Source organism: Hemicordylus capensis, chromosome 2 (genome assembly GCF_027244095.1).
Source record: "Hemicordylus capensis ecotype Gifberg chromosome 2, rHemCap1.1.pri, whole genome shotgun sequence".
NCBI lineage: Eukaryota > Metazoa > Chordata > Lepidosauria > Squamata > Cordylidae > Hemicordylus > Hemicordylus capensis.
In genome coordinates this window covers 319,971,371-319,989,774 of record NC_069658.1, presented here as the reverse complement: position 1 = coordinate 319,989,774, position 18,404 = coordinate 319,971,371, and the positions used below count along the sequence as shown (strand labels likewise).

General features: G+C 43.3%; 1 protein-coding gene across 4 annotated transcripts in view; it reads left to right on the top strand.

Annotated features, from left to right (window-relative positions):
• NISCH (nischarin) overlaps positions 1-18,404 on the top strand; it is a 59,549-nt gene that overhangs the window by 17,792 nt on the left and 23,353 nt on the right. For all 4 annotated transcript variants that reach the window (XR_008315809.1, XR_008315810.1, XM_053294302.1 and 1 more), the window contains 9 exons: positions 5,893-5,941; positions 6,476-6,639; positions 8,907-9,002; positions 10,186-10,281; positions 11,963-12,115; positions 12,513-12,581; positions 13,629-13,814; positions 14,300-14,428; positions 15,798-15,911. Coding sequence is in view for 2 of the 4 variants with exons in the window: in XM_053294302.1 (XP_053150277.1) it covers positions 5,893-5,941; positions 6,476-6,639; positions 8,907-9,002; positions 10,186-10,281; positions 11,963-12,115; positions 12,513-12,581; positions 13,629-13,814; positions 14,300-14,428; positions 15,798-15,911 (1,056 nt within the window). In the remaining 2 variants the exon portion in view is untranslated. The remainder of the gene's footprint in view (positions 1-5,892; positions 5,942-6,475; positions 6,640-8,906; positions 9,003-10,185; positions 10,282-11,962; positions 12,116-12,512; positions 12,582-13,628; positions 13,815-14,299; positions 14,429-15,797; positions 15,912-18,404) is intronic.

Sequence of the window (18,404 nt, the reverse complement as noted above, 5' to 3'; positions counted from 1 at the left end):
CCTAAAAACAAAAACAATTTTCAGTATTTAAAATTACAAAAGCTAGAAGGCCTGGTTAAAAAGATGAGTCTTCAAAGATCTTTTTAAAAAGCTAGAGCTGGGGAGAGTCCTATGTCAGCGGGAAGTGCATTGCAAAGTCTTGGAGTGACAACTGAGAAGGCCCATCCCTGAGTGGCCACCAAACAACTTGAAGGTAGCCACAGATGGGCCTCCCCTGACAAATGCAGTGGACAATGGGGATCATGCAGAAGAAGTCGCTCTCTTAAATACCATGGGCCTAAGCTGTTTAGGGCTTTATAGGTTATAACCAGCACTTTGTATTTTTCCCGGAAACCTATTGGCAGCCAGTGTAACTCCTGTAATATAGGAGTAATATGTTCTCTTCGAGATGACCCGGAGACCAACCTGACTACTGCGTTCTGTACTAATTGTAGTTTCCGGACTACGTACAAAGGCAGCCCCACATAGAGCGCATTGCAGTAATCAAGTCTGGCCGTTATCAGCAAATGTACTACTGTTCTGAGGTCATGAATCTCAAGAAACGGATGCAGCTGGTGTATCAACCGAAGCTGATAAAGAGCACTTGTGGCCACTGCCTCAACCTGAGAAACCAGGGAGAGGCATGAATCCAGAAGCATTCCCAGACTGCGTACCTGTTCCTTCTGAGGAAGTGTGACCCATCTAGAACAGGCAAGTCAATATCGTTTCCTGAGTAACAACGGCACACAAGTACTTCCATCTTGTCTGGATTCAGTTTCAGTTTGTTATCCCTCATCCAGCCCATTACCACCTCCAGGCAGGCATTCAGGGAGGATATGCCTTCTCCTGATGAAGTTGACATGGAGAAATAGATTTGGGTGTCATCGGCGTACTGATAGCACCCAGCACCAAATCCCCGGATGATCTCTCCCAGCGGCTTCATGTAGATGTTCAAAAGCATTGGAGACAATATGGAGCCCTGAGGGACCCCATATAAAAGCTCAAGTTTATATTGCATTACATATATTAATAGACATATGAATATATATTATATAACATTTATTATATTACAGCTCTATTTCTCTTTGACACCTCTCTAACTTGCTTCTCCAACTCCATATCACTCTCAGCATTTTGATCTGGAGGGTGATAACACATCCCTAGTAACATATTGCCCTTCAATCCTCGTATTGTCACACATAATTCTTCTGTGGAGGACTCCAGTCCTCCTGGGTTTTCTAGCTTGTTGAATTCTGTCTCTTCTTTAATATATAGTGCTATACCACCCCTAATCCGTCCCTCCCTGTCCTTTCTGTAGAGTTTGTATCTGGGAATAACAGTGTCCTACTGGTTCTCACCATTCCACCAGGTGTCTCTTATGCCAACTATATGTTTTCATTAGCAACCAAGCACTCGAGCTCACCAATCTTGGCTCGGAGGCTTCTGGCATCGTTATATAAACATCTATATGCCAAGTCCCCAACTTCACATATACGCTGATGGGATCTGCGCTGTCGGTGACTGACCAGGAGAGAGCTCTTGGGGTTGTGGTGGACAGCTCATTGAAACTATATTGGAACTATATTGAGAGGATATAAGTGTAAAAATAAATTAATAAATTAATAAAAACGGTCGACTTTGCATGGCAGCTATGAAAAAGGCTGATTACATGCTAGGAATCATTAGGAAGGGGATTGAAAATAAAAATGCTAATATAAGGCCCTTACACAAATCTATGATGCGGCCACATCTGGAGTACTGCATTGGTAACTGTATCTTAAGAAAGATATTGTAGAACTGGAAAAGGTGCAGAAGAGGGCAGCCTGGAGCAGCTTCCTTATGAGGCTAGGCTACAACACCTGGGGCTTTTTAGTTTAGAAAAAAGATGATTTATCATCATCGGGGAGAGTTGATAGAGGTCTCTAAAATCATGCATGGTGTGGAGAAAGTGGATAGAGAGAAATTCTTCTCCCTTTCACATAACACTAGAACCGGGGGTGGGGGTCATCCTATGAAACTGAAGGTTGGGAAATTTAGGACCAACAAGAGGAAAGTACTTTTTCACACAGTGCCTAATTAATCTATGGAATTCTTTGCCATGGGATGTGGTGATGGCCACCAGCTTGGATGGCTTTAAAAGAGGGTTAAACAAATTCATGGAGGACAGGTCTATCAATGGCTACTATTCTGGAGGCTGTGGGCCACCTCCAGCCTCAGAGGTATGATGCCTCTCAATACCAGTTGCAGGCGAGCAACTGCAGGACAGAGGGCATGCACATACCTCTTGCCTGTGGACTCCCCAGAGGAATCTGATGGGCCACTGTGTGAAACAGGATGCTGAACTAGATAGGCCTTGGGCCTGATCCAGCAGGGATGTTCTTATCTTCTTATGTAAGTCTCTTACCTGCGTTGGTGTATGCTATCTCCCTTAGTGTCTTTTGACCAGCTGTCATGTGTTTCCATCTGCTTTATTCCTGGCTCTACTCTATTCCCTTCTGGTTTATTTGCATGCATTAGGTTTCTTTTTGTGTGTGTTATAGGGCAATTAAAATAGGCATTGAGTTCGTTATATTAATCCTTGAAAGCAAGGAGGAAGCAATTAATTCTGTCCTAGGATAATATACTAAGGCAGTGGCTTTCAATCTGTTCCATAGAATGGTTCTCAGTTCTCAATTCCTCAGAGTTCCTCAATGAGAAGATCAGTAATAAAAGACAGGGTTTCCTGAGATATACCTTGTCCACCAGCACCAATATTCCTCTGAAGTGTGCTGCCCACAGGATAGAAGTCTTCTAGAGCATGCCCTTAATTTGAATGGGTTGATAGTGAGGCTTAATAGGCCATATGATCTAAGTTTGTGCCTTGGAGCTCTCTCCTATTGTCAGAAATCTCTGCAACATTCAGAGGTCCCTCAGTACCTCTCTCCAGCTGAGAGAGAGAGAGCCCCCTGAAGATAGAAAACATGGAAAACCACTACCATAAGCTGTTTCCTCAATATGATATACCTAATTGTTTAAATGAGTCACCTTGAATGCATTACTTGATTTCTAGTCATTTGTTTTATTGTATTTATCCTCACATTGTGAGGAGTTCCAGAAGGATCTCTCCAAACAGGGTGAGTGGGCAACATAGGCGCTTCATAGGCGCTTTCTGTTGATACGTTTTCCCATTTCTAGTTCCCCATCAAAGTTCCTCATCAAAGGCTCTTGGGTAAACTTAGTAGTCATGGGATAAGTGTGGATTGGTAACTGGTTGAAGGACAGGAAACAGAGGGCAGGAATAAATGGATAGCTTTCACAATGGATTTAATTAAGAAGTGGGGTTCCCCAGAGATCTATACTGGCACCAATGCTCTTTAGCTTAGTCATAAATGATCTAGAAGTTGGGGTAAGCAACAAAGTGGTCAAATTTGCAGATGACACTGAGCTATTTAGGGTTAGTGAAATCTAGAACACATTGTGAGGAGTTCCAGAAGGATCTCTCCAAACAGGGTGAGTGGCCGACAAAATGGCAAATGCACTTCAGTGTATGCAAGTGTAAAGTGATGCATATTGGGGCAAAAAACCCCAACTTCCCATATACACTAATGTGCTGTCGGTGATCGACCAGGAGAATTTCCAGATGGGGCTTTTAGCTCACTTCTCCTTCAGAATGGAAGGTGTGCGTTCACATATTGGCCAGATTTACCCCAAAGTCCCTGCAAGCTATCAGGGACTTCACACACGATTAGAGTTTTTCATTGCCTGTTAGAGCAAAGCCCAATTTATGTCTGGGGTTAAAAAAAAATCCATTTTTTGCATCAGGTTTTTTGGGGGCAAATTTGGACTTGTAGTAAACCTGCTTTCTGAAAATGCTCCAGGAGAGGGATCTTGGGGTCGTGGTGGACAGGTCATTGAAAGTGTTGACTCAGTGCACAAGAGCTGTGAAAAAGGCAAATGCCATTTTGGGGATCACCAGGAAGGGGATTAAAAATAAAAATGCTAATATTATAATGCCCTTATACAAATCTTATGATGTGGCCACATTTGGAGTACTGCGTGGAATTCTGGTCACCATCTCTTTGGAAGGACATTGTAGAAGTGGAAAAGGTGCAGAGCAGGCAACCAAGATGATTATGGGCCTGGAGGCAAGGCTACACAACTGGAGCTTTCTAGTTTGGAAAAGAGACAACTATGGAGAGACATGATTGGGGATATGTGCAGACTGAGGGTTTGTGGTTCGGTCTGGGTTCCGTGAATCAGTTTAGTCCAGCTCAGGCCATCCAAAAACTGGTTCGAGGGTGAGGGAGGTGGCAGCAAGAGGCACCTTTAAAAGTAAATAAGCAGATTTTTATTGGAGATGACGCCGCTCCAGGAAGCTTCCTGGTGTGGCAACACTCCCCCACCCCACCCCAGCAGCCTGCACAGTGACATATGCAGAGGCCAGGTGAGTGCTGGAGCCACGCAGCACATGGGCTGCTGGGGGAAATGCCACTGCAACAGGAAGCTTCCTGGAGCAGCATTACCTCCAGTACAGTCCTGCTTATTTACTTGTAAAGGTGCCTCTCACCCACTGCCCCCCAGCACTGCCCTCGAACCACCAAACCTGTTTATGGTTGGCCCGAGCTGGACCAAAGCAGTTCGCAGACCCACAGTTAGGTCTGGACTCAGACCAAACTGCAAACCCTCAGTCCACACACACTGGTAGACATAATGAAGGTATATAAAGTTATGCATGCAGTAGAGAGAGTGAACAGAGGGGAAAAATTTCTCCCTCTCTCACAACATTAGAACCAGGGGTCATCCCATGAAACTGATGGCCAGGAAATTTAGGACCAACAAAAGGAAGTACTTTTTCACACAGTGCTCTATGGATTTCTCTTCCATGGGATGTGGTGATGGCCACTATTTTGGAAGGCTTCAAAACTAGTAGTCTTATCAGTGGCTACTAGTTGGTGTCTATAGGCACTGTTCCCTCTAAGGCGTGCGCATGTGCGCGCTCACAAGTTTTTGGCTACGCTCAGTTCAATTTAGATCCCGCTCATGTTGAATCAAGAAACCTCATTCTGAATGCAGGTGCGCACGCAGTGCCTTGATACTGCCGCTCAGAAGAAAACACATTCCGCACAGAGATTAAAAAAATTAGAGGGACCATTGGCTATAGGCCACCTTCAGCCTCAGAGGCAAGATGCCTCTCAATACCAGTTGCAGAGAAGCAACAGCAGGGGAGAGGGCATGCCCTCACCTCTTTCCTGTAGGCTTCCAGTGGCATCTGGTGGGCCACTGTGTGAAACAGGATGCTGCACTAGATAGGCCTTGGGCCTAATCCAGCAGGGCTGTTCTTATGGTTGTTGTTTTTATTTTTCACCTCCGTGTCCCTGTTTTCATTGGCTTACATTCTGATTAACAAAACATGCAAGTAAGTGGGGCATGTGGATAGCAGCATGTCTTGCACAACTCCTCCACCCTTTAATATTCACACTGTTGTGTGTAAGTGCGAACAGTCTGGAGTGCTCCCTGCGCTCCAGAAGCATAGTAAGCTCAAAAACATAGTTGGGATGTTTAAACAATGTGTTTCTGATCTCACCAAGCACTTCCAGGGAGCACTCAGGACTCTTAGCCTCCTTGTGCAGCAGCGCAGGAGAACAGGACAAGTTGTGTGGGGGTGATGCTGTGTGCCTGCACACCTTACTTACACACACATTTCTTTAGTCAGGACGTCAGCTTTTGAATTGCCCTGGCATAGCTGTACTTTCAGTATTTTAGATTCTTTAAAACTTAATTATGTGCAATATATTCTGACTGGATTCTTAATTTAACCAAGTTAGTAATCCCTATTTTATTCATTTTTAAGGAGAAATGAAGGAATGTCTTAGGAGCTGTTGGCATAGAACTAAGTTAGCAAACATTTTTGTTTCAATGCCTTGTTCTTTATAGGAAATCATCGGGATCACAGCTGCATTAGCTGAAGAACTCTTTCACAAAGGTATTCTAATTCTAGATTTTATAGAATTGTTAGCACCTATAGCTGGCTTTTTGGTGCATCTATATAACCTATTTAGAGATGTGGTTAAATGACCCAATGAGATGTGTTCTTTGGTGGGAGGTGATTTTCATTTTACAATTATTTGTTGCATCTTCCTTCTACCTAATACTGATTGGTATGTGGTAGCACCTGTGATGTGAGATGGTGAAGTTTTTGCTTAAACAAGTTAGAGAGATTCAAAATTATTGTTCAAGGAGATGTTTAAAATCCTTTTTGAAGGTTTCCCCCGCTAAAATTGTCACCCTTTTGTGTTCGACTTCATTAAGTGGTTATGTATCTAAATTGATATTAAGCATTCTCATATGTAGAAATCCTGGTTAAACTTTTCAAATCCTTGTTAGAATTGGCAAGAATACATTTTGCTTAAGATTTCATCCACTTATAAGCCACCCAACAGTTCACAGTATTTCTATTTTATTATTCTCTCATTTATATTGGTGAATACATGACCAAATCGTGTGTGTTGTTTTTCAGGAGAGCAGTTGCTTATGGCTGGTGAGGTCTTTAACATTAGACCTTTGCAGTTATATGCTGTTACTCAACAGCTGTGTCAGGGAAAACCTACGTGTGCAAATGGAGATGCCAAAACGGATCTAGGTCACATCCTGGATTTCACATGTAGACTCAAATATTTAAAGGTAACATGTTATAGTATACATTTTTAGTTGCTTTTTTAGCACTAGGAACGAAGGAGAGAGGAGATTACAAGAGTGCACTCAGAGCAGTATATTAAGGCTCAGCACCAGTGTTCCCTCTAACAGAGATTCTCAGATGTTGTTGACTACAACTCCCATACTCCCCAAGCAAAAGCCATTGCAGCTGGGGATTCTGCGAATTGTAGTCAATAACATCTGGGAACCCGAACCCCTGTTAGAGGGAACACTGCTCAGCACACTGTCAGTTAGCATACAAGATTGTTTTAACTATCCCTTGAGCTGATTGAATCAGCTGCCTGTGAAAAAAAAGTCTTAACACTCAAACACTGTTCCTTAATATAGTGCTCATAGTGCACTTTTAAGGTCTTCTCTCTCCTATTCTTAAGCTACTGTCTTTGCTTCCTTGGCTTTTCAGTTCTAGTTGTTTCTCAGTAAACTGGCTGAATCTTATCTGCTCCTTAAAATGACTGCTGGGTTGAATAAAGTACCTCACTACTTTATTTTTTCATAGCCTGTTTTTTCAAGGCAATATATTGGTGTCCCAACTGGCCTTATCTTTCTCTGTGGTGTATTCTGCTTGTTTTTTCTATAGATGGTGGGAAAAGAGGTAGTAATTACTGCTAATAATTCTGTGGAATTATTTGTGTTTACAAATCAAATTCAGAGCATATGGGATGAGGTCCTAGGAGATCCTGAGCTTCTTCTCGCGATTTGTGAGAAGGGCTCCGGGGTGGTCTGTGGGAGAACAGGTTACAGGCAACCAAAGGCTGCTCCGAGGGTCGGGGTGCTGGGACGCGCCGCTGTACTTCACCCCGCCCCTCGGAGCTCCGAGAATGCACTGAGCAAGTGTGCAGTGCATTGTTGGGATCCCCCCTCCCTTCCCCAAGTGTGGCAGCCACGGCTGCAATAAGGCATAGCTAGCACATGAGCAACTAAATGGAGTTAAGTGAGCACTTGCTCCCTTAACCTCATTTAGTAGGGTGGCTGAATAGGCGGGTTTGCCGCTGGGGAGCCACCAGGATCGACCCGATCCCAGTGGTTCACACACACATGCAGAACTGGGCTGGGTTCCCTTAGCCCAGTTCTGAAAACATGTGTGAATAACCTCGCTGTGTTTTTGTTTTGTTGATTTACCATCTTTTTTCAAGATGGTGATCACTCAAAGTATAGGCATCACCCCTTTGCATGTGTAGACAGCTGGATACATACTAAATTCACAGCACATGGGAAGGGGGACCTAGGTAAGAACCACCATGTTAAAAGAAGCTGAAAGTAGATTTCATTTGTTTTACTTAGAAATAATAGGGATGTGCAGAATATTCTGGCAACAGAACGTTCCTACACGAAACAGGCTGTTTTGGGTATTCTGAGCTCGGAACAAAATGCCCTTCAAATGTAAGGCCTGTTCCAAGCTTGGAACAGAACGACCCTCTTCTGAGTCGGAATGTTCCTAGTGCCATTTTAGACTCCAAAATGATGCTCTTCTGGCCTCTGTGCATGCACAGCAGACATTTGCGCAGTCAGCGCCACCGTGCAAATAGCTGCCGCATATGCACAGAGGCCAGAGGAGCACCATTTTGGAGTCTAAAATGGCGCTTGGAATGTTCCAACTCAGAGAAAGTTCATTCCGTCAGAACAATTGGCCCAACTGGTTGTTCCAACCGAAAGTTCCAGGTATTTATGTTCCATTCCAAGCTCTTGAGGGAACACAAATATTTTTCTTACTTGTTACCGACTAAAACCTGAGCAGGGCTTCCGTATTGGACTTATCTATTAATTAATAGAATAATAACTATAGAATAATTGTCCACTGTTATTTTTAGACCTTGGCATAATTCAGATTAGGTTTTTTTAAAAAAATCTTTATTTAAAAAAACCATCTTCAGCTTTCTTTATAAAATGGAAACTACCAATCTTTGATCCAAAAAAGGGATCTCTAAATCTCAGCATTTTTATTTTAACTCCATGTGCTATAATATATAAGCACAAGGTGGCAGCCTTAGCTTAGCTGTTTATGTGTGCTGTAGCTGTAGACTCTGCTGTGGAATGCTCAATATTACATTGTGTATAAATATCATAAATAGTAATAGTCTGCTTTTTTATATTTGCCAGTTATGATGGTTTTAAAGATTTGTGGATCATTTATTCTGCATAGCTTGATGGATCATTTATTCCTCAAAGCTTGATGGGTACTCTGTTTGCTGAAGAGGTACCTTCTACTGTATATTTAATACTATTTTTGTTGTTAGATAACTGGCACAGGTGGACCTTTTGGAACCAGTAATATTCAGGAACATCTTTTGCCATTTGACTTATCAATATTTAAATCTCTTCATCAAATACAGGTATGCTTAAAATTAGTTTTAATATGTAGATTTCTAGAAATTACTTAAGAGCAGGTCATCCAAATGTTTTGGTTTTGTGAACTTATGCTTACACTGTTAGACTATTTCTCCATCTAAGCCAGCATTATTTTAAATTTTTAAACTGCTGTTTTTAATAGTTTGTTTTATTATTTTCTATTATTTATTACATTACATTACATTTCTATCCCACTTTTCCTCCAGGGAGCTGAGAGCTCATGCGTATGTTTATATTCATAACAACCTTGTGAGGTAGGTTAGGCTGAGATATACATGATTGGCCCAGAATCACGCAGTGAGTTTCATGGTTGAATGGGGATTCAAACTCGGGTCTTCCCGATTCTAGTCAAACATTCTAACCTCTATGCTACGCTGGCTATTTTGTTTTTCTTGTGTTTGTTTTTGTGAACCGCCTAGAACCTTTGGAGTCATGTGGAATATAAATTAAATTAAATAATAAATAAATAGATGATCTGCTGTGACTGGCAAAGCTCTCCATGGCCCTGACAGTATTTTTGTCCACCCTGCCACTTATTATCCCTTTGTCTTGAGTTGCCAGGTATTGAACTTGAGTCTTTATGCATGTACCCTACCACTGAGCTTTGGATCCCAGTCCATCTTTTTTCTAAAATGGAACTGCCATGCCTACATAAGCTATCTTTTTAGCTAGCTGTATTTTGAGGGTTATTTTTTCTTTGAATTATATAGCGTTTAGTGGCAGTGGTCCCTCTAGTTTTTTCATCTCTGGGCAGAATGAGTTTTGTTCTGGGCAGCAGTAGCAAGGCACTGTGTGCACACATGCATTCAGAGTGGGGCCTTCCTAATTCAACCTGAGCAGGACCTAAAATTAACTGAGCGTACATCAGAAAACCTGTGAGCGTGCGCACACACAAACGCCTTAGAGGGAACAGTGTTTGTTGGTGGTTTCTTCTTTTGCTTCTAAGCTGTTAGTGATTGGAACGGGATCCGTTGCTTAACCTTTCTAGTTGTCATATTTCTGAAAAAGGACTTGAGTGAAGTACTACAAAACAACTTTATTGTTAAACTTCCTACAACCAAGAGAGTTCTATGCTACCATCCCTGTTTCCTCCTTCCATATTGAATAGGAATTTTGTATTCCAGTACAGCTGTTTTATTTTCCTTTTATGTTGTATGTTTTCAACAGATAAATCACTGTGGTGCAAAACTTATTAAAGGACTGACGTCCTCAAAGCACACTTTAGCAACGCTGAGTGTTCAGTTTTCAGCAACCTCAATGATGGTAAGACCCAGATTTGCATGTACATTTGTAAGTGTATTACATGCTGATCATGTACGTTGTGTATAGGTTTTGCCCACATCATAAAGTGAAGCCCGCTCCTTGAGTTCCTTCTGTTTGTCATGCTCAAATGTGAACAGCGAACACAATGCAGGTAACTGGTAGAGGATGAAGGCAGTGGCTAGGATCCAAAGAGCTGGTTAGGCTCATGTAAGAGGCTGGTCAGGCTAGTTCACTTTTAGAAATGTAGACATCTCACACACGTGCATACACAAAATCGCAACTGCTGTTGAAGTTTCAAAAGCAGTTTGCCATGGAGCAGGAGAGGCTGTTGTTTGGTGCAGGGGGAGTCTAAAGGCTCATCATCTTCTTCCACTCACACCCCCCGTTCCATGAAAACGAGTTTTAAAGTTCTGTGTAATGAAGTATATAATAAAAACATGTACATCAAGCAATTCTATAAAAACTGCATTAATATGAAGGTTATAAACAAGACTCATTGCACATTCAGACCTTTAATGTTTGTGTTATTTCATTCTTACTTTAAGCAATAGTAATTTAACTAGATTCAACATTTGAAATGAAATGAGTGCTTTATACAGTTATACTGTATACAGTTATACTCCCACTTATACAAGTGGGGAGTACCAAACAGAAGTCACCACTGTACAGTTTTGTATACAAACTTTGCATATACTTTGGATTGTTTATTGTTTAACTTAGTGAGAAGATGGGTCAAATTCAGTCAGATTTATCTGTTTTTAATATCTCTCAATAACCTCTCATAAATGATTCTGTGTCCAGCAGAACATGGGGTGATGACTTGGTAAGAGAGTTCTGCAGCTGTCCTAAATATTTTTACTTGTTAAGTCAGTCTTACTGAGGTCAATGGGATTTTACTTCTTAGTAAGTGTGTGTGACATCACTGTTCAACATCTAAGGGATTGGGAAGCCCACTGGGTTGCATGAGACTGGAGTCATAAACCAGACCAATGACAGAATGTTCAGCAACAGGTTTATTTAAGGCACTCACCCTCCCTCTTTGCTTTCAGAAGGTGGCAAGTTCTTTGAGACCCCACACCAATGTTACCTCAAACCAGCTTCCCCCCAACAATAGCATCTTATGGGAAGGGGTTTATAGAAGGATTGTCTTCTGGTCAGCATCCTTCCTCCCGAGGAAGCTCAACCTGGAAGGCAGAGGGTGAATTTGATCCCTCTCTGAAATTCTCCCACCTTTTCAATTTCATCAGGGACCAGCCCGTGCACCATCCCTCTGGCATACATTACTTCCTTTTGAATTGCGGCTCCGTAGCCTGATTGGTTGCTCTTCCGACTTGGCTCAATTTCTCAGGAAGCATCGTCAGATGTGTGTTTGGCAGATCTGGAGATGCGCCTGCACTAAGTCCCATCATTACTCCTTGGGTGCAGCAGGCTAGGCTGATGACTCCCTGGGTCCCACTTGATTCTTCCACAACAGTCCACTGCCACTTGGGCCCAGCCTCACCATTCCACAGTATGTATAGGTTTGCACTTTTAATCTGTCAAAGAGCACAGGTTATACCACATTTTAAGAAGTTTCCTTCTGGTTGTAATAATTGTTAAGGAGTTCTTTAGGGGTTTGGGGTATGCTAGAAAGATAATTAGAAAGTTCCATTAACCATTTCTCCATGTGTGTGTTGTATAGGAGGTTCTAGTACCTGAGGCCTATGAATTTGATGAGTGGGAGCCAGAGGGCGCACCTTCAAGTTGCCCGGTAACAGCAGTTATTCCAACATGGAGAACTTTAACCACCTTAGATATGAGTCACAATAGCATCACTCAAATTGATGATTCTGTGGTAAGACCTCATGAGAAAATTTGGTGATTAACTGCAGTGATTTACACGGAGCAGGGTGGGAGTGTATATTTTGCCTATTGACAGTGGCATACTATGAAATATTGAGGCTTTTGAGTGTTAGCTAGGATACAAAGTGCAATTTTAGGCATACCTAAAATGCACAGATTTTGTTTGCTTTTCAAATTTTGACATGCCATATCTTAAACTGCTTTTGAAATTTCACTATGTTTCAAAAGAGGTTTTCCTTGCGTCCTTTTGCCTGTTGTTTGAGAGAGACAAGTCCACAACTCTCTTGTATGTACAGTACAAAAAATGCATAGTTGTTTGAATCTGGCATGGATTCAAATGAGGTGTTTCTCAGTATTTAGGCAAAAAGCCACTCTTTCTTTTGTTCTAGAAACTGATGCCGAAGATAGAGTTCCTGGATTTGAGCCACAATGATGTACCACTAGTGGAGAATTTACAGGTTAGTTTTGAATCTTTGGTGGTTGAGTTCTCTTTGTTGGAGAAGGGTGGAATGTAAGATTCTTCTTTATGATTTAATATTGATGCTTTTTTGGTTACCTTTCTTTTGGGAAATGGCGTAACTGTCATGATTACCAAGACTACTGTTAAGATTAATTGCAACAATGCACTCAGAACGTAAATTGTAGTTTGCTTCAATTGTCTGCATTTTTCTTTTAATGTTTGAGACCTGGAGGCATTATAATCTTCTTTCATTGTCAATTTTTAATTAGTTTTTGTCAATAGAAGGTCCGTTGGTCCGAACTGACCATTAAAGTGACTCAGGAAACCATAGAGTCTCTTCTTGAATCATGTTTAGTGACTTTTTATACCAGTAATGCTCAAGAGTCTTACACAAATATTAAGAACTAGCTGGGCCGGGTGCCGCGCATCTGTGCCTCCGCCTCCCGGCCCGCTTCTCTCCCCCACAACCCACCCACATTTTCTGGCTGGTGGGCTGGCCAGACAGCCGGCCTGCTCCCTCCCCCCGCCTGTCCGGCAATTCCCGGCGGCCGGGCCAGCCTGCCGCCACCTGCTCCCAGCCCACCCACCCAACACTGCCATTTTCTCCACCCTCTGCCGCTTTCTGGCTGGCCGCTTATTCCCACCCCCCACCCCCGCTTTCTGGCTTCTTCTCTCCCCCCGCCCCCCCTCCACCTGGCTGACTGAACTTTCTGCTTTCTGGCCGGTTGCTTCTCAGCTGCCCAGCCACCGGCCGCCCAACCTCCCACTGACCGCCCCGCCTACTCCGCCTGCCAGTGCCGTCATTTCCCCGGCCAGCCGGCCATTGACTGGCTGCCACCATTAACTCCTGACCTGCTAGCTGGCTGCCACCATTTTCTCTCCCCCTGCCCCCATGGCTATCCAGCAGCTCTCCGAACTCTCGCAAGAGCTGCCACACATGGGATTAGCGCCGGATACATAATTAATTATATAGATAGAAGATTTACTTAACCCTCAGGATATCAATTGATGTGTGATAGGATTTGCTTTTGCCTTCTGTTTGCAGCACCTCTACAACCTCATTCATCTGGATCTGTCTTATAATAAACTTGAAACATTAGAAGGCATTCACACAAAAATTGGGAACATCAAAACTCTTAATTTAGCAGGGAATCATCTGGAAAGGCTTTGTGGCCTCAACAAACTCTATTCCTTGGTCAACCTGGATCTTAGCAACAACAAAGTAGAACAGGTATTTTTAGCATTCTTGGTGAAAAAAGCACTTTTAACCAATATGGTCAATTATGCTCAAAAGTCTAGGAATTTGAATAGCCTTCAAATTCATGTGATCTGGTTCCTGTTTCTGACAACGCAGTTTCCCTTTTTTGAATAAGAGCAAGATTCTAATCCTTGTGGTACAGCAAAAATTTTCAAAATATGAAAGCTGTGGTTTCTAAAAACTCAGCATCTCTGGATGCGTTCTTGAGCCTATTTGCCTTCAGACACATCATTCTAGCTAGCCCCTGATAATAATCCTATTCTGAACATGCAAAAAAATCAATCTGGAATAAGATATACAGAATAACCAGACTTCTACTAATTTGTTCTTCTTACATAATTTGGGGTTCCTGGCCACAGAATAATAAAAAAATAGATTTTTTTTGTGTACACTTGAAAGCTATAGTTGATAATCTTCATTAGCTATTTTAAATACAAGTGTATGCTTATGCTTTTCAGATTGATGAAATAAGGAACTTAGGAGGCCTTCCATGCTTGGAAAAGGTTGCCTTATCCAACAATCCTTTGAGTATTATTCCCGATTACAGGACCAAGGTGCTAGCTCAATTTGGGGACAGAGCCTCAGAGGTAAATCTTCTCATGTTTCATGGATTATCTCCATATTTCATTTCAATGTATAATGTATGAAGCAAAAAAAAATGACAGCTTTCATTGAGTAACAAGGCTGTATGACACTTCTTTTAAAAAGGAGGAGGGCCCTTTGTGGTATTTTGCATACAGAGGGTCCTAGGTTTAGTCCCCAGCATTTTCACTTAAATAAAGGTCTCTGATAGTAAGGCTGGGGAAAGAGATCTGCCTGAGACCCAGAAAAGCCAGACAGTTTACAGTATTGGATTCAATGGTTTGACTCAATATAAGCTAGATTGGTACTTTGCCCATTTGAACATGTTCACATGATAAATGTCATCTTCAAGTTCAGATGACTGGCTATACGTTTAGTATTCTACTGACTTGTTTAGTCTTAATTATTTTAGTATTGAGTTGCTTTAATTCTTGCATTGATAGATATTTTCTGGGAGTTAGTTTGGTTTACCATATTTACCCAAATACAAGATGACTCTGAATTTAAGATGAGCCCCTTTGAAAAACAGAGGTTAAATATAGGTTATACCCTTATTTACCCAGAAGGAAGAGGACTCCCAATTTAAGATGACCCCCTGATTTCTAAAATGAAAGAACTTGAAAAAAATTTTGGATTCAAGTAAACTAGTTTGAGCAGCGCAGAGCATCTGCACGCTAGTAGATTGCTCTTCTCAACCCCCTGCTATAGCCCCCTCACTCCAGAGACCTCCCCCCTCTCCTGAGTCCCACTCCTCCCCCTCCTCGCAGGGCCCGAGTTCAATGAAGTTCAAGCTTCTGCTGTGGACCTGCCTGCTGCACAAATGTCAGTCAGGCCTTTTTTGGCCCATTTGGGCTCTCCCTGCACATGCAGAGTGCCCCAAAATGGGCCTAAACCAGCCTGACTTGTCATTTGGGCAGCAGGCAGGCCCACGGAAGGAGCTTTTGCCACCATCCCAACCTCGGTCTCCCCTCTCTGCCGCCAGCGCTGCTGGAGTGCTGTGACCTGCCGGACTCATCCCTGCCACTGCCATTCTATCCCATAATGGCAGTTTCTAAAGGTTAAATAAATAAGTTTTAACTCGCCCCCATCCCAAGCCCTCGAACCGGAATGGTTAAAAGCTTACTCTGCCCTTGCCGCCTCCTCCCTGCAGGAGCAGCAGTGGCAGTTGACCGGCCCCAATCTCGCTGACACCACCAGGGCGGCTTCCTTTCTGTGTCTTCTCCTCCAGGCACCTCCAGCTGCTGCTGGCCCACATTTTCCTTGGTCGTGGCTGCAGCGGGGGTGGTTAATATATAGATAGATACGGCAGTTTGTCTGTCAGTCTCACATTATCTGTTGAGGATTAATTATGATTGGTTTCTTGGTGCTCTTCAGGTCTGTTTGGATAGTACTGCAACCACTGAAAAGGAACTTGATACTGTAGAAGTGTTAAAGGCTATCCAAAAAGCCAAAGACGTAAAGTACCGAATGAATAACTCTGATAAAAAGGTGAGAATCTGAGTCAAGGCTATCCAAAATGCAATAAAACTATAAAATCAGTTCAGTACAATTTTTTTTAATTAGCTTTATGTAGCCAGAAGGCAAGTTAATGTATTGGAAGCACTGAATTCATTTGAAGACATTTGTTCATAGATTATTATGGAATTTGGGTTTAGTCATGGTCATTTTCTCCCTTTGTGGACCTTCAGTAAAAATCCAACTGGAGAATGTGAGCAGGAACTTTTAATGAATTTTGGGCACCAAAATATTTTAGTGTGATAATGTACCAAGGGGATGTGAATCTAAAGCTTAGGCTTGCTTTTGCATGTTCATGTAGCCTTAATAGTAGTAAATACTTCAGAACTCAAAGATTTAATGTGACCATGATATTTGTTTTATTTTCTCTCAGCTCTCCTGCTTCCGTCTTGTCTCTTTTGGTTGTTGTATTTTGGTGTTTTATGGTTTTTACTGTTTAACTTATTCTAAGGTTTTAAATGTGATTTTTATGCAGTTCTATTGTATAAACTTTAAAAAACCGCCTTGATCTGGATCGTGATCCGTTGTAATCATAAGGAAATGGGTTCTGCGCCTGTGCAGGGACCTCGTGGGCTGATTGAATAGCTCCTCATCTTGCCCCGCCCCGCCCACACGTGCTATGCTGAGATTGTTAAAAGTGGCGGTTGGGGCATCTCTCCCTCAGTTTCTCTTTGACTGCCTAAGCATTCAGACCTCGTTGTGATAGCTCCTCGGTATAAAGTTAATTCTCTGGTTTTGTCCTTGGACTTCGTATACGGATTGGATTTGGATAACGTTTTTGGCATTGTTCGGGACTTTCTTGTTGTTCTGTGACTTGACTGTGGATTGGAAAACGGACTCGCTTTGCTTTCTGACTAGACTTAAATAATAAAACTGATCAGTGCTATGGAGGCGAAAAAGACATTCAAGCTCTGTGTTAAGTGCCAGGCTAAGCTCCCTTCCACAGACCTCCATGACGCTTGCTTAATGTGCCTTGGGGAGGAGCATAATACTTCTGATTGTAAGATTTGCTGCTCTTTTTCAAAGCAGACGTGGCAGAATTGAGCACTCCGTCTTCGGGCGGCGTTATACGATGACGCGCTTCGCTTGCCAACTCCGCGGCCCAGTTTGTCTTCATCAGATGAAGGGGGGGAGGGGATGAAAAAATCGATGTTGAAGGTTAGCCTGGGAGCCCGCGGAACTGTGCTCCAACAATCTAAAACCGCGGTAGCAGCTCACTCCAAGTCGGGAGTGTTTAAGATGCCGTCCGATGTCTCGAAGAAAAAACATAGACATGGAGAACATAAGCGCCGACGGGAATCGGAGAGCGATTCCGATGAGGGCGCTATGTTACCGGCCAGTAAACATCGAACCCCCTCGCCAGCTTTGGTGCAGATTTTCGAAGGCGACTCAGATGAGTCGGTATCGAGGTCGAGATCATGGGAGGCATCGACATCTGACCACCACGGCCAGCCCATGACATCAACATTGGCACTGACATCAGTTTTGCCAGCATCTACAGCTGCTGTCTCCTCAACTTCGATGGTGAAGCCACCGGCTCTGACATGGACGGCTCTGACATGGATGTCAAGACAGCTAATAGTGACTCTAGCTTCGAAAACGACTGCAGCTGCTTCAACATCAGCTGCGGCTGCTTCGACATTGCGAAGGACGCCTGTTCAGGCGTTGGCAACGAGAATCTACCATTTTGCTTTCCCTGGCACACATTCCAATTCAGTCGCCATCGACCCTGCAAAACCTGAGACCCATAGGTGGGTGGCTGAGCCTGCGGTCACTAGTGGGAGACATCAGGAAGAGCAGCCTACTTTGCAAGATCTCTTGGACTCGGCAACGAGCACTCTGTCAGGGTTGACGTTTCATGATTTTCTGAGCACAGACTCAACATTGAACAGGAGGTTGATGCGCCCATGCCCTGGCCAAGAATGCTGGCTATTTCACCATTCAGAGTGCAGCACATTCCGGCCCAGCCTGAAGTGAGAATGCCGATTTCAGTGGCGCTGGGGCAGTTGGAAAGTCAGGGTGTCTGCTTACCTCCATCAGTACCAGCTCACTCTTGAGGTTTTCTCCATGCGGTACCAGACGATTATGCAGACTACCTTCGTTGGAAGGCACAGCAAGTCCTGCCTGCTGCGTGTAGGGAGTAGCGCCAGCGACCTGCAGAACTCCCTGTTGTGGTTCCTCAGGAGCAGCCAGCTCAGGATCAGCCACCTCAGTCTTTTACGCAGGATGCGATGCCTACTACTCCCCAGCCACAGGAAAAACCAGCTGGGAAGAGGAAGAAAAAATCTAGTCCTCCGCCTCCAGATGAGCCCTCCTCACCGGATGACAGTTCAGCGGAGGAGGAGGTGTCCGATGATGGGGATTCAGATGATGATGTCAGCCGGAGGTACAATCCTCTGTGTGCCCCCTCAACTTTCAACTTGGCCAACAGAAGAATTGAAAGCTTACCATGCCCTGATAAGAGAT